Here is a 27,889-nt window from a genome sequence, read left to right on the forward strand (position 1 = left end):
GTTTCTTGCTTGTTCTTCGTTTGCTCGCAGGAAACAGGCCCTCGTGGTCAGGTTGATCGTGCTCCGGCGTGGTCAATAACCCCTCGGAAGTTGGTTTAGCGATTGCTAAGGCGCGACGTCTCGCACGTTCGTAGTCGGATCGTCAAGGTCGACTCCCACAGAAAACGATAGCCACCATCTCATCGAAACATCGGGACACCTTTGCCTCTATCACAAATAGTCAATCCCTATTTTATACTCCCTCCGTCCGGAAATACTTGTCCGAGGAATGAATGTATCTAGATGTATTTTAGTTCTAGATAAAACAATTTGTATCTATTTCTACGACAAGTATTTCCGGACGGAGGGAGTATTCCAAACGTAATTTATTCATGAAGCGGTCGTAAGATTACCTCGGTTGAAAAATAACTTGTTCTTCACTCTGGGTGATAAATAGTATCACTATATATATATATATAAAGAGTAGAGAAGACTAGATAGTGCCGTTTTCTGTGAAAGAAAAAAAGAATTCGCTGGTTTGAGAGGCCCGGTAGGCCTACCTCACGAGACGACGTCGTGGCTATCACCGCGTAGTTTCGGACGCAAAATGAGACAGCCGAGCGTCGTTGCCCCGTCGTCCCGTCCCCAAACCAAACCAATCCCGATTACCCAAACGCAACGAACCCACCGCGGCGGCCAGGCGCCTCCGTCCTCAATTCCCAGCACAACCGAGAGAAACACGGAAGCGGACGCCGGGGCACGCTCGCCGGGGAGGCCACCATGGACATGGACAGCGTGGAGTGCCTCTCCCTCCCGGACGCCTCCATGGACGTAGACGACGTCGACAGCCACCAGCACCAGCACCACCACCACAGCATCCCGATCCATCCCGTGCACCTCGCCGCTAACGGGGGCGTCGGAGGACGCGCGTTCGCGAAGATGAACGCCGGGGGCGCGGCCGGGGCCGGGGGAGTGGGTGCTACCGCGGGCGCCACCGGCGGGCCACCGGCGACCAGCGTACACGAATTGCTCGAGTGTCCTGTCTGCACCAACTCCATGTTCCCGCCCATCCACCAGGTAGGTGCTCTTCGTGGCACTCCGCGTTCCCTGATTTCGGGGTGGCTTGTCTACGCTTCTCGATTTGAGATGAGTATGCGTGTGGGTTTGAGTCTAGAACTGGATCCGGTGGCTGTGATTAGGGTATTCAGGTGCACAAAGGTTGGTCTTTATGCTAATTTTTATGGGATCGAATTAGACTCGCGTATTCTAGCGGAATCGTTTAGCTGGAATGGGGATTTTTGCTCCCTGTAGGGATTGGGTGGTTGTGATTCGAAATGGGCACATATACGGATTTTTGTTAGGTTTTGCGTTGATTTGCTCCCTCCCATGCACATATTGAATTGACACATATCTTCTGTTTTGGATCTGAGTCGAGCTATTAGTGTGTGGAGTCTTTCCCTATCTACGAATTAATTGTATTATTTAGGGGGTAATTTATCTTTTTGTTGCTTTCGCAAGCTCCAAATACTACTTTGGAATAGTGGAGCAATTTTTTTGGTTTTATTTACCGCTTAGCTTGTTTTTTCTTTTAATTTACTGTTTAGCTTGTTGCCGATCATTTGTCTTGTTGCTGCTTTTAGTAACCTTTGGTACTTTTAGTTTCTTGGACTGTATGCAACTGAGAGCAATTGTTGATCCAGTGAGAAATTGTTGATCCAGTCGCTTAGGTAGTATGATGAGGAACACCAGATGAAAAAAAAATATCGAGTGTCAGATTTGTTTGGCTACTTCTAGATGCTTCCACTCTAGTGTAGTGTTTCTTTTCTTTTCTTTTCTTTCTACCCTATCCGCTGTTTCTAGAGTTCTCTAGTTATAAGTACCTGTTGTTAGGAAATATGCAACTTGTATTCTCATGAGGCCATAGGCCGATATATATACATGTACAGATGTGAAACATATGCAGGAAACCCCTTATATAACGGGATTAATACAAAGGGGTACATGACTTATAATAACTCATGGTGGATGAACAACACTGAGTTTGGAGAGACAAAAGCCATGTTGTGCTCTAGTCTGGGCCTTCGTCAGGAAATCCACCAATTGTAACTCGGAAGGCACATACTGAAGAGCAATAACTTGATCCTGCACACCAGCGCGTACATAGAAAGCATCAACACCAATATGCTTGGTGAGCTCATGCTTCACAGGATCACGCGCAATGCTAATAGCACCTGTACTGTCAGATAAGAGCGGAGTCGGTGTAGTGACAGAAACACCAAAATCCTGAAGTAACCACCGTAACCAAGTCACCTCTGCCGTCAAAAGAGCCATTGCTCGCAACTCAGCCTCGGCACTCGAACGGGAAACTGCAATCTGTTTCTTGGTCTTCCAGGCAATGAGAGAACCACCAAGAAAAACACAGTAAGCAGAAAGTGAACGGCGATCTGAAGGATCACTAGCCCACGTAGCATCCGAATAAGCCTGAAGCTGTAAAGAACTGGAGCGAGGAAAGAATAGACGGTGAGAGATTGTGCCCCGAAGATATCGGAGAACACGAAGGAGATGACTATAGTGGACCGATGTGGGAGCAGAGACGAACTGACTCAGAATATGAACCGGATAAGAGATATCCGGACGAGTGACAGCTAGATAGACAAGACTGCCAACAAGATGACGATAACGCGTCGGGTCAGGGAGGGGATCACCATCAGTAGCACGGAGGTGAACATTGAGCTCCATAGGAGTCTCAACAATGCGTTCGTCAGTAAGAGCAGCACGAGCAAGAAGATCCTGGATATACTTTTCCTGGGATATAAAAAAGCCATCAGAGGTAGAAGAGACTTCAATCCCAAGAAAGTAGCGAAGAGGGCCAAGATCAGACATAAGAAACTGCTCACTAAGACGGGCCTTTACAAAGGCAATATACTCGGGGTCATCCCCAGTGATGACCATGTCATCAACATAGAGAAGAAGAAGAGTCCGACCACGAGGAGAAAGGTGAATAAACAATGCTGGATCATGAGCACTTGCTGAAAAACCAGCAGCAGTGACCACAGAGGCAAAACGCTCAAACCAGGCACGGGGGGCTTGCTTAAGGCCATAGAGAGAGCGACGAAGACGACAGACCATGCCATCAGGAACAGAATACCCAGGTGGTGGCTGCATGTACACCTCCTCACGCAGCTCACCATTAAGAAAAGCATTCTTAACATCAAGCTGAGATCTAGACCAGTGGCGTGCAGAGGCAACGACAAGAAGTGTAGGAACAGTGGTCATATGTGCCACAGGAGCAAAAGTCTCGTCATAATCACGACCATGCTCCTGCTGAAAACCACGAGCCACAAGACGAGCTTTGTGACGCTCAAGAGAACCATCGGAGCGAGTCTTAACCTTGTAGACCCACTTACAAGTGATGGGACGGACTCCGGGAGGAAGGGAAACAAGATCCCAGGTACCAGTGCGTTCAAGAGCAGCAATCTCCTCTGCCATCGCAAACTGCCATTCATGATGAACAACAGCCTGACGATAAGAAGTCGGCTCAAGAACAGCAGCACCAGCGGTGGGAAATCCAAAGCGATCAACAGGCGGACGAGGACGAGAACGCAAGCCATAAGTAGGCTGAGAGGAAGATGACGACACATCCACGGAGGCATCCACAGGACGTGAACGACGAGTGTAATACTGAGGAAGAGATGGAACAATAGAAGGAGGAATCGCCAAGGTAGAATCGAGGGGTGGCGACGAAGAAGTCACCGGAGATGAAGGTGTAGAATCCGGTGACATGCTAGACGAGGAGACCGTGGAAGATGGTGGCATCAAATCGACTAGAGGTGGAGAAGCAGAGGGAGCGGAACGAATAGGCACAGGCTCGACGGGGGTGATAGGTGAGTCAGGAAAAGTGAGGAAAGAGATATCCTCCACTGAAAAGGTCGAGGAAGATGGGCGTGGGTAGAAGGGACGAGACTCATCAAAAGTCACATCTCGGGAGATACGCATCCGACGACCGATAGGATCCCAACAACGATAGCCCTTATGCTCATCACTGTAGCCTAAAAAGACACACTCAACAGACTGAGCGGTCAGTTTGGTGCGTTCGCGAGGGGCAAGAAGAACATAGCAAACACAACCAAACAAGCGAACTATCGAATAATCGGGAGAACGATCAAAAAGACGCTCGAAAGGAACACCACCCTGTAGAGCAGCGGAAGGCTGGAGATTGATAAGATAGGTGGAGGTGGAGATGGCCTCAGCCCAAAAATGAGGCGGGAGAGAGGCAGTAATCAGCAATGCACGAGCCGTCTCAAGAAGATGACGATGCTTTCGCTCAGCCACACCATTCTGAGCATGAGCACCAGGACAAGAGAATTGAGAGAGAGTGCCTTCCTCAGCAAGAACACCATGCAACATCTTAGAGATATACTCGCCAGCAGAGTCAGCACGAAGAACACGAATGGGTGAAGAGAACTGAGTATGAACCATGGCAGCAAAACGCTTATAAATAGACAACACCTCACTACGAGAAGTCATGAAATAAAGCCATGTGTAACGAGAGAAGTCATCTATGAAAATAATATAGTATTTATGACCACCTTTGGAAGCGAAAGGAGTCGGACCCCATACATCAGAATGGACTAAATCAAAAGGACGCTTAGACACTGACTCACTATGTGAATATGGTAACTGAATCTGCTGGCCAAGACGACAACCCTGACACTCTAAAGAGACATCTCCTGAGACAGACCCCAGAAGGCCTCGACGAACTAAAGACGACAACCGAGAACCACACAGATGACCAAGTCGATGATGCCACTGCTTGAAGGAACCAGTAACAGATGCGACTGAAGCGGAGGAACTGGCGATAGTGGTGGCAGCAGAAGGAACATGAAGCCAGTCCAACTCCCAAAGACCCTGAGAATCACGGCGGCGAGGGCCAGCCCCAACCAGAGTGTGCGTGCAACGGTCCTGGACAGAACAAGAGTCAACGTCAAGGATGACGCGACAACCAGAATCAGTAAGTTGACCAGCAGAAAACAGATTCATGGTGAGTCGAGGAACATGAGCAACATCAGGAACAGAGTAAGAAGGAGTGATAAGAGTGCCTCTACTAACGACAGAAAGTGGAGTACCATCAGCAGTGAGGACATGAACAGGAGAATCCAGCGAGCGAAGAGAGGACAAAATGGAAGAATGAGAAGACATGAAAAGAAGCTCCAGAGTCCAGAACCCATGGGGATGTACCTGACTGTGTAGAGGGTGATTGCTCAGTAAGGGAAGCATCAGTCACAGAACCAGCAGTACCCGTCGAGGAAGAACCTGAAGCCGTGAGCAGACGCTTAAGTCTCAGAATATCCTGCTCAGTCAAAGTAATGGCTGAAGCTGTCGAGGTAGATGACGAAGTCCCTGAAGATGATGATCGCGCCTTGCGCAGGTGTTTCTTCTTCGTGTAGCACTGAGACTCAAGATAACCATCATTGTTGCAGTAGTCGCAATGTGGATGGGGGCGACCTGAGCCTCCAGAAGGAGTGGGCAAAAGCGGCGGAGCACTCGAGCGAGAAGGGGTCGGTGCAGCAGGTGGCATAGGAGCACGAGTAGCGAGCACAGAGGGAACCTCCAGCAAACCAGCGCCACGTAAGCGAGTCTCCTCAGCACGAATCTCAGGAAGCGCCTCCATGAGAGAAATACGGCCACGAGCAAACAACTGAGCACGCCAGGGCTCAAACTCCTTACGGAGCCGAGACAGGAACTCATAGACGCGATGAAACTCCAAATTGGCCTGGACAGCCTGGCAACAGGGGCAGGTACGACAACCAGCACTGCGGAGAAAATCAAGCTGGCGCCAGATAGCAGAACTCTGTGCATAGAAGTCATCAACAATAGAGTCACCCTGCTGAAGAGCATGCTCCTGACGGACCACAGAAAGGTATAAGGCATCACCAGAGGGCTGATAGCGCTGACGAAGACGGGTCCACATCTCAAAGACAGTAGGAAGACCCAGAAACTCAGAAGCAAACTGAGGCAGAACACTAGCAGTGAGAACAGCAGCAGCACGAGCATCATCATCAAGCCACTGGGTGTAAGCAGACAGAGCACCATGATAAATCTGAAGAGCCTCCTCATAAGCCAAAACCTTCTCATCATAAGCACGATCAGCAGCCTCATCAGCAAGCTTAGCCGCATCCTTGGCGGCCTGATTAGCATCCGGAGCAAGAACCAGTGGAGTCGAAGGAGTAGGGGCCACCGGAGGAACTGGATGTGGCGGACAGCAGACCTCGCCAGAAAGAACACCCCGGAGACGGATGCCACGCATGTGAATGCGCATGAAGCCAGTGAACTCGGTGTAGTTAGTACCATGAAAGATCACCGGACAGCGAGGGACAGCAACATAGCCGGAAGATGCGGACATCGTGCCTGTTCTTTTTTTTACAGGCAGCAGCAGTCACGCGGGAGTAATAGAGGCTTCCGACGGGCAGCAGACGGCAACCGCCGGACGAGGAGCAGTCTGGCGGAGAGATCCGGCGAGAAGAGCAGCTGGCGGCGAGAACGGCAAGGAGCTACAGAGAGCGGAAACGGGCAGCTGGCAGGGAGATCCAACGAGGGGCGGCGGCCGGTGTCTAGTTGTTGGAAGAGCAGTAGCCCGACGGAGATCCGATCCAAAGAGGCGACCAGCTTGCTCGATCCAAAGGATGCGGCGTGAGCGTTAGGAAGGAGCCGGCCTTGGGTGGACCGATCAGAGAGGAGTGGACGTGAGAACCGGCGCTACGACAGAGAAAAGCCATGGCGCCGGCCACGGAGGATCAACAACACGAGTTGCAGCGTGCGAAAAAATTGACCTAGCTCTAATACCATGTTAGGAAATATGCAACTTGTATTCCCATGAGGCCATAGGCCGATATATATACATGTACAGATGTGAAACATATGCAGGAAACCCCTTATATAACGGGATTAATACAAAGGGGTACATGACTTATAATATAACTCTAACACCGGTGAGTAGAATGGTGAATCCTAACTAATGTTTTCTAGAGTGTTTTAGCTATAAGTGGAAGTATGTGAAGGCTTCCCAAAGCCCTATAAATAGAGGTCCTCACCTCTACTTTATAACCCAGACTATGTACCCACTACCTATAATAGAACTTGTTCTTATCTAAGATCTTGGAGTAGATCTTGTGCTCTAGGAGTTCTGGATTGAACTCTTGCTGCCATATCGGCCTACATTTGGCTTTAAAGCGATATCTAGCGCAGCACGTTGAAGTTGTTCCTTCAACACTTGTGCTGTACACATTGTAACAGCGAAGTGAAGTTGCTCCTCCACAACCTTTGTGCTTCAGGTGGTATTAGAGCCTCGTTGATCCATACTAGTTCTTGCTGTCCTCTTCGAGAGCAAGCTGCAGCAAGCAATGGAGCAATTGGAGAAGAGGATGGAGCTGCAGAACAACATATCAAAGAGCTGCATGAAGATCTTAATCGGAGATTTGATCAGCTGGTTGAGATGATAAGAAAGGGTGTCCCCCCTGCTACCAATGAAGGAGATTCATCTAAAGAAGAATAAGATGTTCATCAAAGAAGAAGGAGAGGTAATCTTGGAGCAAGACCGCCACAACAACGTGCTGTTCAACGTGCTTCAAGAAGGCCAATTTATGTTGAAACTTCTGAAGGTGAAGAATATGATGAAGCCCTTGAAGAAGCTAATCTCTATACATATCAGAGAGTACCCAACCTTACATATGCAAGGGATACACAAAAGGTGAAAGCTGAGATTCCAACTTTTAATGGAAATGTTGATGTTGAAGGGTGCCTAGATTGGTTATATGAAGTGGAGACTTTCTTTGAGGTCATGGAGGTTCCGGAAGATCGTAGAGTTTCTTTGGTCGCATACAAGCTGAAAGGAGGAGCCGGTGCATGGTGGCATCGTGTTCAAGAAGAGCGTAGGTTGAGAAGAGAACCTCGTGTGAGAGCTTGGCGGCAAATGAAAAGTCTCTTGAAAGGGAGATTTTTGCCCGCTGATTATGACCAGATCCTATTTATCCAATTTCAAAATTGTGCTCAAGGAAATAGGACTGTTTCAGACTACACGGAGGAGTTTCTACGGCTACAAGTGTGGTGCAACCTTGTTGAAACTGAAGATCAACAAGTTGCAAGGTACATCAATGGTGATGCTATGCAAGATCGATTGATGATGCAACAAATCTGGTCCGTTGATCAAGCACAAGCTCTAGCCTTAAAGGCCAAGAGGTTTGTGAGGATGAGAAAGACAACTAAGGCTCCATATCCTCCATATCCTCATACCGAAGGCTCATCTAGGAGCCAACCTAATAGTGGAAGAAAAGACCACTCCACCAAAGATAAAACAGCCCATCCCAAAGCAAACTAGAGGCAAGGGTAAGGCAAATGAAGGCCCAAATGCTATAAATGTGGTAAAGAGGGACACATATCCAGCAGTTGTCCACTAAGGAAATTTGTTAACACGACTATCCATGATGGTGAAGGCGATGAGGAAGAATACGAATCTGAAGATGTAGACGGACAAGAGATTTGTCAAGAAGAAGGTGAAGAGGTGGTATGTGTGATCCAGCGTCTCCTATGTTCCGCACCACAACCCAATGACACACAACGTAAGAAAATATTAGAGAGCAAATGCACGGTGAATGGCAGGGTATGCAAACTAGTGATTGATAGTTGCAGCTGTGAGAATCTTATCTCCCAGAAGTTGGTGGACCATTTAAAGCTCGAAACCCATGATCATCTAAATCCCTACACTATTGGATGGATCAAGGAGTGAATATGAGGATCACCAAACAATGCAACCTGCTACTTTCTTTGGGTAAGCATTATCGCTCAAATGTGTTGTGTGATGTGGTTGACATGGATGCCAGCCATGTTCTTCTTGGGAGACCTTGGCAATTTGATGTGGATACTACACACAAGGGCAAGGAAAATTCTTACTCTTTTCATTTGGAACAAGAGAAAGATCATTATTCTACCAAACAAAACTAATGGTAATATATCTAAGGACGAGGGGAAAAGTATGTTAACTATCTCCCACACCTTTAATAAGTTTATGGAAGACTTGAAGGAGGCAGATTTATGTGCTGCATTTATTATAAAAGGAGAAGAGCACCCGACTGTTGAAATTCCAGCAAAGGTACGTAGCTTATTAGTAGAATTTCATAACATACTTGGCGAGCCACAAGGCCTACCACCGACGAGAGGAATTCAACATATAATTGACTTAATTCTGGGAGCAAGTCTTCCTAATCTTCCACACTATCGAATGAGCCCAAAGGAGCATGATATATTGAAGGAGAAAGTGGAGGAATTGCTGCAAAAGGGGCACATTCGAGAAAATATTAGCCCATGTGCTGTACCAGCCCTACTCACGCCAAAAAAAGATGGATCTTGGCGCATGTGTACGGACAGTAGAGCCATTAACAAGATCACCGTAAGGTATAGATTCCCGATTCCCCGTCTGGATGATATGTTGGACCAGCTTAGTGGAGCAAGAGTGTTCACAAAGCTAGATTTAAGAAGTGGATATCATCAAATCCGTATAAGACCCGGGGATGAATGGAAAACCGCCTTTAAGACAAAGGAAGGGTTGTTTGAATGGCTAGTCATGCCATTTGGACTCTCAAATGCACCAAGTACCTTTATGCACTTAATGAATCAAGTCCTTTGACCCTTCTTATCCCACTTTGTTGTGCTCTATTTCGATGACATCTTGATCTATAACAAGGATGAGGATGAACACTTTGATCACATTCGGAAGGTGCTAGAAGTACTAAGGGAAAATGAACTCTACGTCAACTTGAAGAAATGTGTTTTCCTGCAAACACAACTTCTTTTCTTAGGATTCGTCATAACATGTGACGACATTCATGTTGATGATTCTAAGGTTGAAGCAATCCGAGAATGGCCAACTCCGAAGACCATTTCTGAGGTAAGAAGTTTTCATGGCCTTGCAACTTTCTATAGGCGATTTGTGAAGAATTTCAGCACTATCATGGCACCAATTACCGAGTGTTTGAAGAAAGGAAAGTTCCAATGGACAGAAGCAGCTGAAGCTAGTTTCAATGAGATTAAACAAAAACTATCACAAGCTCCTGTCTTGGTGCTACCTGATTTCAACAAGACTTTTGAGTTGGAGTGTGATGCAAGTGGAGTAGGCATTGGAGCTGTCCTATCTCAAGAAAGGAAGCCCATTGCTTTCTTTAGTGAGAAGTTAAGTGAAGCTAGGCATAAATGGAGTACCTATCAACAAGAATTATATGCCGTTTTCAGAGCGTTGAAAACTTGGGAAGTCTATTTGCTGTCTAAAGAGTTCATTGTTTATAGCGACCATCAATCCTTGAAGCATTTTAGAAATCAAAAGCATGTTGATCACATCCTAGCAAGATGGGTAGCATATCTGGAGAGGTTTAACTATCTCATCGTGCATAAATCTGGAATAACTAACAGAGTGGCCGATGCTTTGAGTCGTCATGCATGCCTCTTGACTTCTTTTGAAGCTGAACTTTCGGGCATGGATCAAATAAAGGAGTTGTATGAGGGTGACGAAGGCTTTAGCCATGTTTGGGTAAAGCATGCAAGGGGCCAACCATTAGGTGATGACTATTTGATGCAAGATGGATATCTCTTAAAATATGATCGTTTGTGCATTCCAAGAGGTTCTCTACGTGACAAGCTGGTTAGAGAGCTCCATTCAAGTGATCTTAGTGGCCATGTTGGATGGGACAAGACTATCGCTAGCCTGGAAGCTCGCTACTTTTGGCCACAACTAAAGAGAGATGCTGGAAAGTTTGTTCAGCGATGCCCTATATGTCAAACCTGCAAAGGCCAAGTCCAGAACACAGGGTTATACATGCCTTTGCCTATTCCTGTCGCTCCATGGGAGGACATCTCTATGGACTTTGTCTTGGGCTTGCCAAGAACAAGACGAGGAAGTGATGCTGTATTTATGGTCGTGGATAGATTCTCTAAGATGGCTCATTTCATCCCATGCCGCAAGACAACGGATGCTCATCATGTGGCAAACCTATTCTTTCGAGAAGTGGTCAGACTTCATGGAGTACCAAGGTCCATCGTCTCAGACTGTGATAGCAAGTTTCTTGCTGCATTTTGGCTCACTTTGTGGAAGCAATTTAACACTGAATTGAAATTTTCTAGCACTGCTCATCCACAAACAGATGGACAAACGGAAGTGAACAAGTTTTGGGTAATCTGACCCGTTGTAGTTGTGGAGAAAGAAAGGGAGAATGGGACTTGGCCCTATCTCTTGCAGAGTTATCCTACAATAACTCCAAGCATATATCCACAGGAAGGAGCCCTTTTTCCATTGTCTACACTAAAGTTCCAACACATGTGGTGGACCTGGTGAAGCTACCATCAAGGGAAAACTCAAAATCAGCATTGTCCTTTGCTGATAATTGCACTGAGTTATTTGAAGAGATTCGTGGTGTTCTGGAAGCACAAAATCAGAAATATAAACAACTTGCTGATTGCAAAAGGAGGCCAAAATCATTTCAAGTTGGTGATAAGGTGATGGTCTACCTCCGAAAAGAAAGGCTGCCTTTAGGTGTTAAGGGGAAGCTTAGGCACCGAAGGTATGGGCCCTTCTCTATCATGAGGAAGATAAATGATAATGCTTATGTGATAGATCTTCCAAGCAACATGGGCATATCCAACACTTTCACTGTTGCGGATTTGACTCTCTACCATCCTGAAGAAGTGCTCTATGAAGATAACTCGAGGGCGAGTTCCAAACAACCAGAGGAGAATGATGAGCAACACTAGATGAAAAAAAAATATCGTGTGTCAGATTTGTTTGGCTACTTCTAGATGCTTCCACTCTAGTGTAGTGTTTCTTTTCTTTTCTTTCTACCCTACCTGCTGTTTCTAGAGTTCTCTAGTTATAAGTAGCTGTGAGTAGAATGGTGAATCCTAAATAATGTTTTTTAGAGTGTTCCAGCTATAAGTAGAAGTATGTTAAGGCTTCTCAAAGCCCTATAAATAGAGGTCCTTAAAGGGTCGGACTCGGAGTCCGAGGGACCTTAAAGGGCCGGACTAGTCGGGAGCCGTGGGACTCCTGAAGCGGTGACACTCTTAAGTGTTCCTTGCGTCGGGCACCACTCTTGATGACCCTTCCATAGGACGTAGGTCGTGCTCCTATGAGGCGGCTGAACCTACTTAAAAAACATCCCTGTGTCACTTTGTCGAGTGTACAACGACCTTCGCTATAGGGCCGAATGCAACCCCACCTACTAATCTCTAACCACGTTGCTCAGAGTGCCTCTAGTGGAAAGTTGATTCTTGAACATCAACAGTGGTAACTTGTAGGATCAGGTTATCGACCAGGGGGGGGGAGTGAATGGAAGATTTTAACAATTTCTTTGGAAAGCAAACTTCTCCAAAGAATAACAGCATAAACAAAACTTCGCAAGTACTGAATAGAGGAGTAGCTGAACAAAAACAGTCAATAACTTAGAAGTATGCGAGGCAAAACTAGTAAGCTAGAGACACAAACATACTAGCTAGAAGAATAACTAAGTAGTACAGGAAAAGAAGTCTAACAAATAGACAAATACACTTTAGCATAGCGAAACAGAGTACAAAGCTAAGCATGAAGCTGGGTAGCGGATAAACAGAAAGTACTTCCAAATGTCTTCGCAACAATCACGGATAATGAAGAAAGGGTAGAACCTCGACAGAGGCAATTACAATCCATTGCTCGGCGAAGACACATAGATGTGTTACCCCCGTTCAAACTGGTGGCACAGTTCCACGTCTGGACTGGAGAGGCTTCACCACAACTCCGAGAACACTAAATCCTTGTCTTATTCTTCCTGAGCTAAGTTCCTTGGAACTCGCCTAATCACTTGAGGTAGATCTTGAGGGGAAGTCCGGACCTTCACAGACTTGTTCTTAGGCGAATACACAATTTGGATGTTCTTGAATAGACGTTTAACCATCTAGAGGATGCACAATCCTCAAGAGTAAAAAACTCAAGTTAGGCCTCGATCAAATTCTTCAGTGATGCTCAATTACTTTATGTTCTTAGGCTTCGGGTTTTCCTCACTTAGGATTATCACTCAAATCTTCAGGAAGATGGGTTGCTCAAACAATCACTTTTTAATTTGCTCACGGAGCAACGAACCACCAATGGTTGAGGTAGGGGGCTATTTATAGCCGAGGGTGGCAACCAAGGGCTGATATGACCGTTGGAGGCACACTCACAACGACGACACGACAAGTGGCTATTGATCGAATTTCAAGTCAGACACACGTGGACGGCTTGCGGGGCAAGACATCCATCTCCTCAACTGGTTTGCGGGGCAAGACATTCAACTCCTCAATGAAGACATTTGGCTCTGATGTCCTGAAGACATCAAGGCTAAATAGCTCGCCTGAAAGGAGATTCAAAGTCTTCTCAGAAGATATTCAAGAAAACACTTTGTACATTTGAGACTTCTAGATTGATTAAGCAACTGCTACTTCCTCGATGAATAACAACAATGCAACCCACGCGACATTAGGCGAGCCCTTTAGAACTGCCAAACATGTTTACATGCTAAGGACTTCTTGTAGACAATATTCCTTGTCTTCGTTTCTCGATTCCTAGTAGACTTGCACTGCCCGCCCTTGTCTCTCCATGACAGCGAGTATCTTGGTGTTTCTTCTTGCTGTTGCTCTAGAAAGCGCCACATACAACTGACCGTGACAGAACACCGGATCAGGTAGATACACGCCGATGTTAGGAATAGTTTGCCCTTGTGCCTTGTTGATTGTCATGGCAAAGCTAAGCCTGACTGGGGACTGCTTTCTCTTGAAGCGGAAAGGGAACAACTCATCGTCTGAGGGGCATAGGGGTATCCGAGGCAAGAACACCCTCTTTCCAGCATGTTGTCCTAGCACTATGTCGGCGTCGATAGCGTTTCTTTGGAACCCCCATACCACCAGCCTTGTCCGATTGCATAGTCCGTTTGCTGGGTCAATGTTTCGCAGTAGTATAACTGGACAATTCAACTTTAGCTTGATAATATGTGGCGGTAGCCCGTTGGAAGTAAGCGAGTTCAAGAACTCAGAGGGGTAGTAGTATGGATCATCCTCCGCGTGGTCAAAGCTGTGATATATCATCTTGACCTGGGAAGTGTTCGATCATCCTCATGTTTATCCTATCAACATTCTCGTTCCTAGTCGTCAGTATCGCCCTTGTGGTAATATAAGTAGGATCGGTTTGGTTCTCATCTAGATCATGGTAGACGTGTTCAATCATCATGTCAAGGTCAGTGTCCTTCCCTGTGCAGGGCACACAAATATCCTCTGGAAGTTGTACATTATTTTCTTCATCGGTCTCCTTCGTGCCATTTCCTATGCGCATGAGGAATTCCGCAAACCATGGATCGTTGTCGGCTCTCATGTTACGAACAAGGCGTAGTTGTTGCATACTTTCCATAGATAGGACATACGCAAGGTCGCGTCAGTTATCTGCGGCCTTGTCCCCTTCCGCACAACTGGAAGCACTTGCCTAAAGTCACCTCCAAACACGACAGTCTTTCCTCCAAAGCATGTCATATCGGCCCATGATATCACGCATGCTATTGTCTAGTGCTTCAACAGCTTGCCGCTTCGTCCCATATTATGAGAGATGTCATCCGAAGTAGCTTGGCCGTGCCACTCTGTTTCGTAAATCTGCATACCGCACCTTCTTCAATGTTAAGGGGGATTTTAAACCTTGAATGAGCAGTCCTGCCTCCAGGCATGATGGAAGAGGCAACACTAGATGTTGCGGTTGCCACAACTATCTTGCTCTTGCTTCGGATTCTCGTGAGCAAATACAAGAAAGTCTTACCTGTGCCTCCTGGGCCGTCGACGAAGAAGATGCCTCCGTTGCCACTATCGACAGGTCCCAAAATCTCATCAAAGGCGGACCTTTTTGCTCTGGGTTGAGGGAGGATGCCAGACAAGTATGCTCATGGTCTACCTCAATCATGGCTTCTTCAATGATTTCTCTAACCTCTCCACCAGAAGTATCATATGACTCGTCGATCTTGGGAAGAGGGAATGATGCTATATCTTTCCCCATTGATTCCAACATGTTCTTGATATCATGCAACACCATTTTCTCTATTGTGTGTGGGTACATCTGTGAACACCGATAGTCATCCGACATCGCCTCCAGGTGCCTATCCCATAACCCATGCACGTCGCTAGGCTCACAGAATACCAAGATTGTCGCGAAATGCCTTCGAAGTGAGGATGGCATCTGGGATAGCTCAGCTCCGCAAGGCACTCGTCGATTGTGTTGTCGGCCTCGACAAGGCCTCTCATTTCAGCGGCTTCACGAAAGCTTGGGCAAACAAATCCATCCACTGTCCTAAGTTCTTCAAAGGAGGTTGCGCCTACGACATGGTTTAGGAGCACTCGGAGATAGTACCGCTCTCCCTCGGCTGGATGGGCCGACACGACTCTGCCTACCTGGAAACGTTGATTCCTCCTTTTCCGTATCTTTCTACATGCATCCCATACGAATGCCTTTGGGAAATCCCTATACAACAATGCCCGAGCCTCCGGTTATTTCTTGTTTGCCTCAAAATACTCGGTCAACATTGTTCTGGAGGCACCATGCCGAGTAACGACATCACTTAGATCCTCTCTTGCATTGAATGAGATCATATGCATGTTCGGGAGGTGAAGTTGCAATTGTCTCACAGATGAGAAGATCCCACTAAGGTTAAAGCTGTAGATCCTCCACAACGCTTCTGGCGGTGTTAGCCACCTTGCATCCCTATACTGCTTGATCTCGTCGATGTTGCCATTGCTATCAACATCCCTATATTGCTATCAGCCTCGTCAAGGGAAACTTAAATAGGTACTTCACCGCCTTGATACTCGAGCACACATCGACATTGATGTGACAGTTGTACCTCCTAAGAAGGTAAGGGTTGTACACAACCCACCTATTATCCAGCGTCCGCCCTCGAACCTGTGCCCGACGACCATCATTGCGTCTTCGATACATAGGATATGCATCCTTTCCTTGGACGGTTGTTTGAGTTAAAAGGACGTGGATATCAATTCTTACAACCCCCATCTTGCATGCACACATTCTTGGGATTGAGGACACCACATGGCCCAAGCATCATGCCCGTCTTGCATGCACACATTCTTGGGATTGAGGACACCACATGGCCCATGCATCATGTGTTTAACGACCATCGCATAAAGCTCTGGATACTTATGCTTGTCCGGGAGCTCAGCTGAGATGAGACGGTCGTACTGTTCTGGAACTATAAGCTTGTACCCAGACTCCATGATAAGGAGGAAGTGAGCATGCGGAAGCCCCCTCTTTTGGAATGCAATCACTTTACCAAGGATGTGCTTCTTAAATAGTAGCTTCTTCAAATCTGCTAGCTTCGCTCGAAAGACCTGAACGATGAGATCAGGACGATCTTGAGGCGTCTATCCAGGTTCAAGCTCACGTGTTATCTCTTCGCAGTTGGGGTCGCGCGTCATCGTTAGGAAGATGTCGGGCTTCCCTTACTTCTGAACCAGGGCCATTGCATCCATGAACCGTCGCTTCATGCCTTGCTTTCCCCCGATGAATTTTGCCGGGAGTACCGTCCTTTTGCCTACCGCATCAACACGACTTTCGCCAGCATTTATGCTATCAACAACTCCCTTGTAAAGATCGACACGTATCTCCTTCTGGTGACCCTGGATGCAGTCAAGCCTTGCACCCTCAATCTTCATGTACATGTCAACCACAAATTATTGGAAAAGACGCTTGCCGTATAATATGGGATTGAATATCCCACGATGCATCTGGATTTTGTAACAGTAGTAGTCTCAAACGGAGACACACAACCGAGTATTGATATCTATTGAAATGTAAAGATGAAAAAAATGTTAAGCGGTGCAATTCTTAGTAAGAGGGGTAATAGTTAAGAAGGCTAACCTGGGCCCTCATTTTCATTATCATGGGGCCGAAGCACCTCATCCAAGGACACACTGACCTTTGGGATTTGGGCATGCCAACCGAGCCCCCCCCCCCTCCCGCGGGAAAAAGGGAGGGTACGACACGACAAGGGGTCATAGCATCCATAATATGGCTTTATACCATACTTTCACATTGTTGTTCCCATAGAGGACAATACTGCGGTTAAACTTTTTGATAAGATCATTTTCCTCAATCCAAACGACAGCTACCTTTGAAGACAACGGCACATTATATGTCTGTTGGTCCATCCTTGGGTCGGTGTTTACAGAGATACGATACTCCTCCATGTCCTCAGCTTGGCCCAAACTCCTAAAAGTTTGCGAGTAGGGGTTGTCCCTAAGAATGTCAACCAGCCTTCTAATGACCACCTGGTCAAGTCTAGGAGTGTCGAAACTGATGCTGCAAGCCCGGATCGTCATTGTAAAAGTACAATTGCAAATGGCCCACATGATTTGCTAGGGCCAAATGAATGTATGTTGTGATAAATCTGTTCGTGTGCCTGAAACGTGTACACTCCCGACCTCATATTGGTTTATTTGTTATCAAGGCTTACACCAAGGGTGGTGAAGGAAAAGTGTCCATTGAAGAACCTAATGTTGTCGCGAAAATGCCTCGCGTCGCCATCTGAGCTTGACCACAGCCTCCGGAGTTCTAAGGGAGGTTCCTCATGTGTCAACCTGATTTGCCCACCACGACAACAAAATGACTTTGGCTCGTACTCAAACCTCTTTGCTCCACAGTGTTTACAATCTGCCATGGGCTTCAACACATGTGTGCTATCAGGGATATTTGAGCAGACATGTTCATAAGGATCGGGGACATTAGAACTGAGGATAGAGGCATCTGCTAGCTCAGCTGGTTCTAAGACCTCACCAATGTCCCCACCTGTTTTATATTTTAATTCAAGCAATTTAATTTATATGAAAACATATAATTAATATAACAGAATTTGCTCATTACTATCTTAACATCATCAAAATGTACCTTCACCAGCAAACATATAGTGCTCCTCGTCCATGTCCTCTTCGGGGATTGTTCCTTCATGCATAACATCTTCGAGGAAGTTATCAAGATCATCTACAATTCGTTTGTGCAAGTAAATAACTAAACACATTTTTAGACCGAAAACATGAATAACTTGTGATATTATACCATCAGTTCTGATGGTGAATGCCGGCATGCTCAATGTTGGGTTGGTTTCTGATGAAGAATTCAACTCAGGCCTGGCTTCGCCATCCATGAGATCGCCGGTGAGGGTTTCCACCAAACCTGCATGTGGGTGGGCAAGTAAATAACAGAACAATCTTTTAGAAGAAAAGCGTGAACACAGGTGTGAGTTTTACTACCGTTTCCAATGGTGGACGCTGGTGTGCTCATTAATGAAATGGCTGGCGGTGAAGCACCAGGCTCAAGGATGGTGTCCATATCCATGATATCCTTATGGAGCATTTCTCGAGCATCTGTATTTGGGTGAGCAAGTAAATATGATAGAATAAATCTTTGAATAGAAGAAAGTTAATACAGATTGGAACTTTAGTACCATCTCCAACAGTTGATGCCGGTGTGCTCAATGATGGGTTTCTTGACGATGAAGCACCTAGCTCGGGGCATCATGGATTCAGCACATATCGTGTCTCGCCCAACAATATAGTTTGCCTTGCGCCGATCTAGCAATGATTGCCTCTGCTCAGGTGGTAAACTCTGCCGCCGTGCTCTTCGACGTGCATTCTTTTCTTGTCTTTCTTCATGTGTTAAACTTTGCATGCGACTTCTTCGGCGAGCATTGACCTCTTCCCTAGCCTCTGGCGTTAAACTGCCTGCGGGCTCTATGACGGTCCTGTCTGGCTGTTCTTTGCTCTGCTGTAAGGCTAGCATAGCGAGCAGAATCATAGGAGCGCTTTTTCCCTAAGATAATCCCAGGAAAATAGTTTTCATAATCAGCGTACTTGTGCAAATATACTGATATATTGACATATAAAAACGTCATGTAGTTAGAGAACAATACCCTTTGAGCTTTCTCCTTGTTCCAACACACGAACTAATGTTGTACTGAAGGCAGGAAATGTTGTAGCTAATTGGTTAAGTACAGGTTCTTCGTCCGAGGAGAAATCACTTAAGTTTCCTGTGTTCAATGGCTCCCTTAGGACATGTCCAATGCCTGGGTGCTTGGACGGGCGCTTAAGGAAATTAAGAGAAGGATAACGCGTAGCAGCGGCCGTTAGCGTCCGGTCCTCCAACGCCAGCGACAGGGTAGAGATGCTTATACGGCACATGCTTGAGTCCTGGCGCGGAAGAGAAAAAGGCTAGCGCCCGGTGGCTGTTTTTGCGCCGATGCTTGACAATTTCCTGGGATCGAACGGGATTTTGCTCAAACGGCTGGGAATCAAATCCTAGCACCTGTCCTTAGTGCCCCCATTGTAGATGCCCTTATGGACAAACCTGTTGAACTATGGCGCACAGCGCCGAGACACAATTTCTTTGCTTTATCATGTTCAACCAGCACTGCTGCAATTATTCCAAAGTGAACTATGTAAGCTATCTTATTATTCAAGAATTATGATAATACATAATTTGAAGGGCTGAGATAAGGACCTTGCTTTGCTTTAGCAGTGGAATCATTTGGACGGCAAGACATTGCCCAAATAAGCCTTTACTTTAAAAGTAGTTACCGACGATTCCCTGGAGAAATGAAATACTGAGCAGTGTTGAGTTTTCACTTTAAGAATACATTCATATGAAGCTGTACTTTTATAATATTGATGGAATTGGATCTGGTACATGATCTAAGTATCAAACCGTCAAATATCCAACCATGGTTTCTTCACGTTTTTAGGAACAGATCACGTCTCCAATTTGAGCATATCCTTCGTTTCTTTCTATCTAACCTAATTAGCTGTATATGAACCTTTTGTACAGTCTGACACAGATTTTCAGTCACCTAAAAGTTCCTTTTGCACTCATTAACCTCATGCTGTATACTATATCATGATTATATTTGGCAATCTCTTCACCTAGAACAAATAGTATCTCAAGCGGAATGAATTTCTTGTATTCAAATCTGATCTGAATTGCCCATCTTATTTTTATTATGTCTGTACACACGGACTTGTAAGTCTAATCTGAATTGCAAGGAGTAATCGTTTGAGTAAGCACTAAGAAGTACACATTGCTCATGTTCAGAGATGAATCATATTTTCTAGAACACATAGAAGACAGAAAGTTTCAAGCAGAAAGACATGAACATGCGTGAAGTACAAGCATCATGAAAGAAATTTACAATCCACAGTTATGTCTCGTGCATACATTCAACAACAGTAAACTACAGTTCATAAAACTACAAACCAACTGACTCGTGTCTCAATCAGGAGCTATGGTGTGTACCTCTTGGAGACCCAGAAAACGTGAATAGATCAATAGAACCGAAGAGCCAGCGACGTGCTTGGATGGAAAATCACAGGCAGCGCAGAGCGGGATGGATGGTCCAGATGTTGGTCGACGTGGTGGCACTGAGCTTTTGATTCCGGCGACAGCGGGCAGGCGTGCCGTCAGGCTGCGCGGCCTCCATGCAGTCCCAGGATGGCGAGCGAGAACACAAGCAGGGGGTGCGGCTTCCGCGTACCCATGAGGCCACGACGGAGATCGAGTGGCACCGGCAGCGAGAGTGGCCGGGCGAAAGCGGCCGAGCAGGGCGACGAACAGGGTGTGGAGGAAAGAAAGAGGAAAGGTGAAGATGGAGGAGCAACAGGGAGTGGGCCAGTGTACATAGTGATTTGAAATTTGAACTGGGATTGCCTATACTGGTGGACGGGGGGAGAAAGATTGGTGGAGATTGGCGGCGACGAGATGCGGGATTGGTGGAGATTGGCGGCGGCGAGGCACAACATTGGTGGAAGCCATGGGCAGGTGGTAGAAGTGGTGGAGGCAAGAAGGGTCTCGATAGGGATGACTTCTTTTTTTATTAGGAAATTTTAACGATAAGGCAAGATGCACGAGAAGGATCGTGGGGAAGGAATCGATTGCCTGACGTTTTGTCTCTTAAGCTTTGTCAGTTGGATGGTCCACTTTAGGGTAGAGGGGCATGTCCCATGTGACATTGGTCGTGAACGAACGACCACCAACTCAAAACTTTAGAAGTAGGAAAGATAACTCTTGGTTAAACCAAATCCTCAGGGACTTTCACCTGTGTAAACTCGCAAACACATTAGTCCCTTAACTGTTTTGTCATTTAATCATTCAAAACCCTCAGGAGGTACTATAGGCACTTACCATCGCCCCGTTTTGGACGATTTGATGGCAATCACAGTTAAAGCTTCAACAAAAGGTAGCAGTTGAAATGAGTGAGGAACTCCCCTATATGTTGGAATCTGAGGGAGTGCATTGTGTAGAGATATAGTAAGAACAATATGACAATGCACAACTAGACATACCTTCTATGTCGGTATTCTCTGCAACAAGGATTGGCTTTTTAGTTGCACTTGAAAAATTTAGAGCACAACAATCGATGAGAGATATCAATGGAAGTGAAGTAATGGTATGCAAATGCTCTCTGCTCAGTTTTTTTCATATATCCAGATTTGGGACCGGGATTCATATTCTCCAACGAGATAGTTTACAAACATAATGGTTGCGCAATCTAACATGTTTGCTTTTTTGGTTGACTCATTTCTGCACTCTCCATGCTAACATGAATGAAGCATATGGAGAGCTGCGGCTTCCACACGCTGAATTTTCTTTTCTTAAGGACCATTTTCCAAGAACATTTCTAACATCGGAAACTTGAAAAGCCAGGTGTCGCCTATATTTCATCACAGTTGTTTCACTTATTTGAGTTATCTTGAAAATTGAAGTTTATTGTTGTTACCTCTTCAGCTGTATCATCTGTGCTAACTTCAGTTGTAACAACTGTAGTGCTAACATGCCATTTCAGCTTGGATATAAATTCCTGCTTGAACATTGTAATTAGACTGGCTGTTTTGATGATTCTGTGTCTTCCGTTGTCGGTTAGTCAGATTGTTACTAAACTGATAATCCAGGCATATCAACTCTGTTTGGACATGAGCGAACTACTGTGGCATCTAGTTGAGACATTATCTTTGCCATTTTGTTTAAAGCTACAGAGAGGAGACTGACTTTACATTAGATATTCAACATAATTACCTATACCAATGCGATCACCTCTATTTCCATAGGTATTCTGTTTGAATGGAATGTACATCACTCCTGAATGCAGTTGCAATTTATAGTTGGGAAACAGGGAGAATTATCTTTTAAGAACATGAGTTCTGTGAGACAAAACTGAAATCAGGGAATAATTAGTGATGTTGACAGAATATGAGTAACATCACTGTAATGATGTATCACCTCTGTTCTGAATTATAAGATGTTTTGAATATTTCAATATGAACTACTCCCTCCGTTCCTAAATATAAGTCTTTTTAGAGATTCCAATGTGGACTACATACGGAGCAACATGAGTGAATCTATACTCTGAAATATGTCTATATACATCCGTATGTAATCCCTATTGAAATCTCTAAAAAGACTTATATTTAGGAACGGAGGGAATACATACGGACTGAAATGAGCTAACAAACACACCAAAACGTGTCTATACATCTGATTCAGAAAAAAAGTTAGAACATCTTATAATTTGGAACGGAGGGAGTAGTAACATATTCACATTTCGATTTCTTTAAATCGATTGGGCGGAAGAGAGGTGATAAGAAGTCCAGAAACAGAGAGAAATTTATTGTCTAGTAAAGAGAGCTAAATTTGCTTGCTAGGTAGCCACATTTTCATAGACTTCAGAAAGTCAAGAGTGACTTCTATATGGCAACCATATTTTTGCTAGTTGTCATTGTTCTGAAAGATGGCTGGCTAAGCGGCGCTGAGCCTGTTACCGTTGTTCACTGCTAATCGGCGAGTCAAAGCGAGGTAGAGCATGGTGATGCGATGGGGAACTTGTCAGCGGCTGAGGGGTGTCCTCTCCCACTGGATTGAGGCTGTCCGCCATGAATCTAGCTCCCCGTAATCGACCACGATTTCTCCTGCCACTTGAGAGGGTACCGGTGGGAAGGACGAGCTTGATGCTCTGGTAGGTTGAAGAAGTGCCTGTGGGGATCTCCGCGGAGTCACTGAAGGAGCATCTGTGGGTCTCAGCCTCTCCTACCCTGTTTTATTTCCTTGCCGGAGTTGTTTTTAATGGCTGCTAGGGTTGGGGGACTTGGCCATTTTAGGCCTTGGCTAGTACAATGAGCCAGATAAGGTAGCTACTTTCACTTTCCTCCTTTCATCTGTTCTTTATCGCAGCCTGAGTTTTCTCTGTTCCTTTTCCTGTATCTCAATTCTTGATAGCAAGGCGTGCACCTGCTTAGTTCCTGCTATTGAGCCTTCCTTTTTTTTTTGGAACAACCTAGTGGACTTGAACACTGCCAGAAATATAACTCTTTTGCCTGTCCTGACTAATGTAGCTGCTTGCACTAGTAACCATCACCCTTATTGGTTCATCCAAAAATGATACTTAGGAAATATTACGAATCATCCCTTTACATGAAATAATATTGCTAGTGCTTATGATTGGCTTCCCTATTTCTATTCCATTCTACCATTGAAGTTGTCATACCCATTATCTAAAAACCTTGCACATGTGCAATGTTGGCCACTATTTTCTCTTACCTATTGTAACAAGTTCATTATGTTGGATCTTCAAATTAATTTTTTTAACTCTCAACATGGAATTTTTAATTCTGTGTTTTTCATGTCACACATTGATCTAGCTGTATATGAACTGGCTGTACTCAGTTTTAGGAATCAGACAATTTTGAAGACTCTAAATGTTACAGTCTTTTTCTGTAGATAGATGTAAGAGCATCTCCAGCCGTTCACCCCCCCAGGAGGCATAAAAATCGCCCCCTGGGGGCGAGCTGGACAATCGGCGCTGGGGGCGGTTGGGCGTCCAGTCGTCGCCCCCAGGTCACCCCCAGGCGCCGAGATTGGCCCAGTTTTCGGCCCACTTTCGGCGAATAAAGGCCCCATATGGGCGAGAATTGGCCCATATTCGGTGTGGTTCGTTGTGGCTCGGCGTTCAATTATGAACACAATTTTTTTTATCACATAGTTCATCACAAAAAATCAAATAGTTCAACAAAATAGTGCAACAACAAATAGTTCAATACAAATTATATAGTTCAAATAAAAACTCATATTTCATCACACGTCGAGCCCGGCGTCGCCCTTGAGCCTCCATAGGTGCTCCACCAGATCCTGCTGCAGTTGATGATGCACCTGCGGGTCTCAGATCTCCTGACGCATACTGAGGTAGGCAGTCCAGGTTGTCGGTAGCTGGTGATCAACTTCGGCTAGAGGACCCTGCCTGTAGTATGGTTCAGTGTCAAACACTGGCTCTTCCTGCTCGCTCTCGATGGTCATGTTATGCAAGATGACACAGCAAGTCATAATCTCCCACATTTGATCTTTCGACCAGGTCTGAGCAGGATAGCGGACAACAACAAATCGAGATTGGAGCACACCAAAAGCCCGCTCGACATCCTTCCTGCAAGCCTCCTGCACCTTGGCAAAGTGGGACTTCTTGCCTCCTGGCACAGCGTTTGAGATAGTCTTCACAAATGTAGACCATCTCGGATAGATGCCATCAGCTAGGTAGTACCCATTGTTGTAGTGCCGCCCATTGACCTCGAAGTTCACCGGAGGAGAATGACATTCAACAAGCTTGGCAAAGACAGGGGAGCACTGCAACACGTTGATGTCATTGTGAGTTCCTGGCATACCAAAGGAGTGCCAAATCCAGAGGTCCTGTGTGGCCACTGCCTCAAGTACCACACTGCAACCGCCTTTGGCGCCTTTGTACATCCCCTGCCAAGCAAATGGGCAGTTCTTCCATTTCCAATGCATGCAGTCGATGCTTCCAAGCATCCCAGGAAATCCTCTTGCTGCATTCTGTGCTAGGATCCGAGCAATGTCTTCCGCATTGGGTGTTCTCAAGTATTGCGGTCCAAACACTGCCACCACTGCCCGACAGAATTTGTAGAAACACTCAATGCTGGTGGACTCGGCCATGCGCCCATAGTCGTCGAGTGAATCACCGGGAGCTCCGTATGCAAGCATCCTCATCACCGTCGTGCACTTCTGGATCGAGGTGAATCCAAGTTTGCCGGTGCAATCCTTCTTGCACTTGAAGTAGCTGTCGAACTCCCGGATGGAATTCACAATCCTGAAGAATAGCTTTCGGCTCATCCGATAACGGCGCCGAAATGTTTTGTCGCCGTGAAGTGGAGCATCGGCGAAGTAGTCGGAGTAGAGCATGCAGTAGCTTTGAGACGATGCTGGTTCTTTGCTTTCACCCGCCCCGGTGCCGAGCCACCTCGCCACGGCTTTTCATTGCTCGCCAGCAGCTGGGCGAGGGTGGCGAGCACCATGAGATGCTCTTCTTCCTGGACGTCGGCCTCGGCTTCCTCCTCCAGCAGCGCGGCGAGCACTTCCTCGTCATCCGAGTCCATCGCCGAGGCAGGCAAATCGCCGAACACCTTGCGCTCGGTGGGCGTGTACCCTGCCGCTAAACTGCCCCTCCGCGGCCGGAAACGGCAGCCGGAATCGCCCAGCTGCTGGTGGAGGGGTTGCCTCGGCGAATCTCTGCTATTTTTCCGGTGGGGATTGGCTATCTAGCGGTGAAGGGCGGCGGGCAGCGCCGGGATACAGCTAGTGGCGGCCGAGGGCGCGGGGGGTGGGAGGCGAGGCGGGGAAGAAAACTTGACTTTTCGCCTGACGGTGTGGCCCAGCTGCACTTTTCCCTTGCGCCGGAGCCCCCGATCGCCCCCTAGTGCTCCGGGTTCGGCCTGTGACCGCCGGGCCCAAAAACGGGCCGAACCGGCACTTTTCGGCGTCCTGGGGGCCGTGACTGGGGCGTTATTTTTGGCGCCGGTGCCGAAAAAGTGGCTTGGGGGGGCCTGTTGGGGGCGCGGTTGGAGATGCTCTAATGTTTATGTGGCAGCAAGTGAGAATCTTTTCCATTTGCTAAAAAAAGTAAAGCCGTATGGTATTTCTCAGTTCAACTTCTGTATGATCTTTAGTCTATGGTCCTAGCCAGATAAAAAATGTAGTTACTCTATTGTTGAGTTAGTGAAGGCTATCCTTTGAAGTTTGAGTTGTTGGATATGTGAGAGAAAACATGCATGTCGTTATGTTGTGCTCGAAGCATTTATTACAGGGTCACTAACAATCATGGAAACCCTTCTCACATGTTTTTATCGAAACCCATTTTTCTTGGCGGTGCTAAACATATTGTTCATCATCTGAAGGCTATTATGTGTATAGTTTTGTAATTTGATTGTTAGCACTTTGATGTTTCTACAGTGCCAAAATGGACATACTTTATGTTCGACATGCAAGGCTAGGGTGCACAACCGTTGCCCTACGTGCAGACAAGAGCTTGGCGACATCAGGTGCTTGGCATTGGAAAAAGTAGCAGAATCACTAGAGCTTCCCTGTAAGTACTGCTCTTTAGGTTGTCCAGAAATCTTCCCATACTACAGCAAGATAAAACATGAAGGGCAGTGCAGCTTCAGGCCATATAACTGCCCCTATGCTGGTTCTGAATGTGCTGTGGCTGGTGATATACCTTTCCTTGTTGCACATTTGAGGGATGATCACAAAGTCGACATGCACAGCGGTTGCACGTTCAACCATAGATATGTCAAGTCCAATCCACGAGAGGTTGAAAATGCCACCTGGATGCTAACAGTAAGTCTCGTGGTACTCATTTTTAGACATCTTTGTGAAATCATTTTATTTTTCGATCCGAGGTTTGGGATGCTTTTCACAACCTTAACTTGCTGATTTGATGTTTCCGTTGAATCAGGTGTTCCATTGTTTTGGACAATACTTCTGCCTGCACTTTGAGGCCTTCCAGCTCGGCATGGCACCAGTATACATGGCTTTCCTTCGTTTCATGGGGGACGAGAACGAAGCAAGGAACTACACCTACAGCCTCGAGGTTGGTGGTAACGGTAGGAAGATGGTATGGGAGGGCACCCCTAGAAGCATTCGTGACAGTCACCGGAAGGTTCGGGACAGTCATGATGGCCTCATCATCCAGAGGAACATGGCGCTGTTCTTCTCCGGCGGTGACAGGAAGGAGCTGAAGCTGAGGGTGACTGGACGGATCTGGAAAGAGCAGCCCAATCCGGAGGGAACCTGTATACCCAACCTTTGTAGCTGAGGCGAGCAACGTCCAGCGATGAAAATGGTTGTGCTGTCTGGCTGGCTTGTTATTTATCCACTGACATGTCCTCTTTGTTTCGATAGTCCAGTGAGAGTCCCAGTGCGGTACTACCTTGAGCTTGAGGCAATTTTTAGAGGTGTAAAATGTCTTGTAAAGTAAGTAGTAATTGTGTATAACGAAACCATGAAACACTACAAGTTGGCCAATAAATGTTTTTAGAGGAAAAGGGCACAAAAGCCCCAGCTCCATTTGCATAGCAAAGAAAACCAGCGTCTCACATACACCAATTCCAGCACGCGGAGGACAGCTAACCACTGCCTCAGCAAGAAACTATAGAAGAGAACACAAAGAAAACCAAACGACAGTCTGCATGCATGGGTAGAAACTGGGCGGAAGAAAGGTTCCTAAACATTAATTAAACCCGTTAATGATGAGGACATCAATACCATTGTTACATCCACAGCCCCTACTGTTACATATACTGGACCAATTACTAGAGCTCTCGCACGCCAATTAAATTACCAGGTACTTTCGTTTCTTGGTAATGATTCTGATATTCATGAGATTATGATGCTGCCTAAATTGGATACATTTGTTTTGCTTACAAATGAAGGGCCTAGCTTGGAGAAGGATGGACATTGAAGCAAGAACACGCATGGAGTTGATGGCATGCGCAA

The 27,889-nt window shown here is 46.2% G+C and overlaps 2 protein-coding genes and 1 pseudogene across 2 annotated transcripts; 1 reads left to right on the forward strand and 2 right to left on the reverse strand.

Moving 5' to 3' along the window:
* Positions 1 to 567: 567 nt before the first annotated feature.
* Positions 568 to 27,460, forward strand: LOC125555088 (E3 ubiquitin-protein ligase SINAT5). The gene is made up of 3 exons (XM_048718352.2): positions 568 to 1,056; positions 26,345 to 26,731; positions 26,850 to 27,460. Exons 1-3 carry the CDS (start codon positions 760 to 762, stop codon positions 27,207 to 27,209), a joined length of 1,044 nt encoding a protein of 347 aa, XP_048574309.1. The 5' UTR covers positions 568 to 759; the 3' UTR covers positions 27,210 to 27,460.
* LOC147990653 (uncharacterized) lies at positions 5,338 to 7,254 on the reverse strand (annotated as a pseudogene).
* Positions 17,431 to 19,248, reverse strand: LOC147990654 (uncharacterized). The gene is made up of 7 exons (XM_087542853.1): positions 18,981 to 19,248; positions 18,776 to 18,880; positions 18,365 to 18,587; positions 18,128 to 18,279; positions 17,960 to 18,052; positions 17,529 to 17,860; positions 17,431 to 17,496 (listed from the first exon to the last, which is right to left on the reverse strand). The coding sequence occupies exons 1-7, from the start codon at positions 19,246 to 19,248 to the stop codon at positions 17,431 to 17,433; spliced, it is 1,239 nt and encodes a 412-aa protein (XP_087398979.1).
* Positions 27,461 to 27,889: the final 429 nt, after the last annotated feature.

Source organism: Triticum urartu, chromosome 1A (genome assembly GCF_056163025.1).
Source record: "Triticum urartu cultivar PI428250 chromosome 1A, HENAU_Tu73, whole genome shotgun sequence".
Lineage (NCBI taxonomy): Eukaryota > Viridiplantae > Streptophyta > Magnoliopsida > Poales > Poaceae > Triticum > Triticum urartu.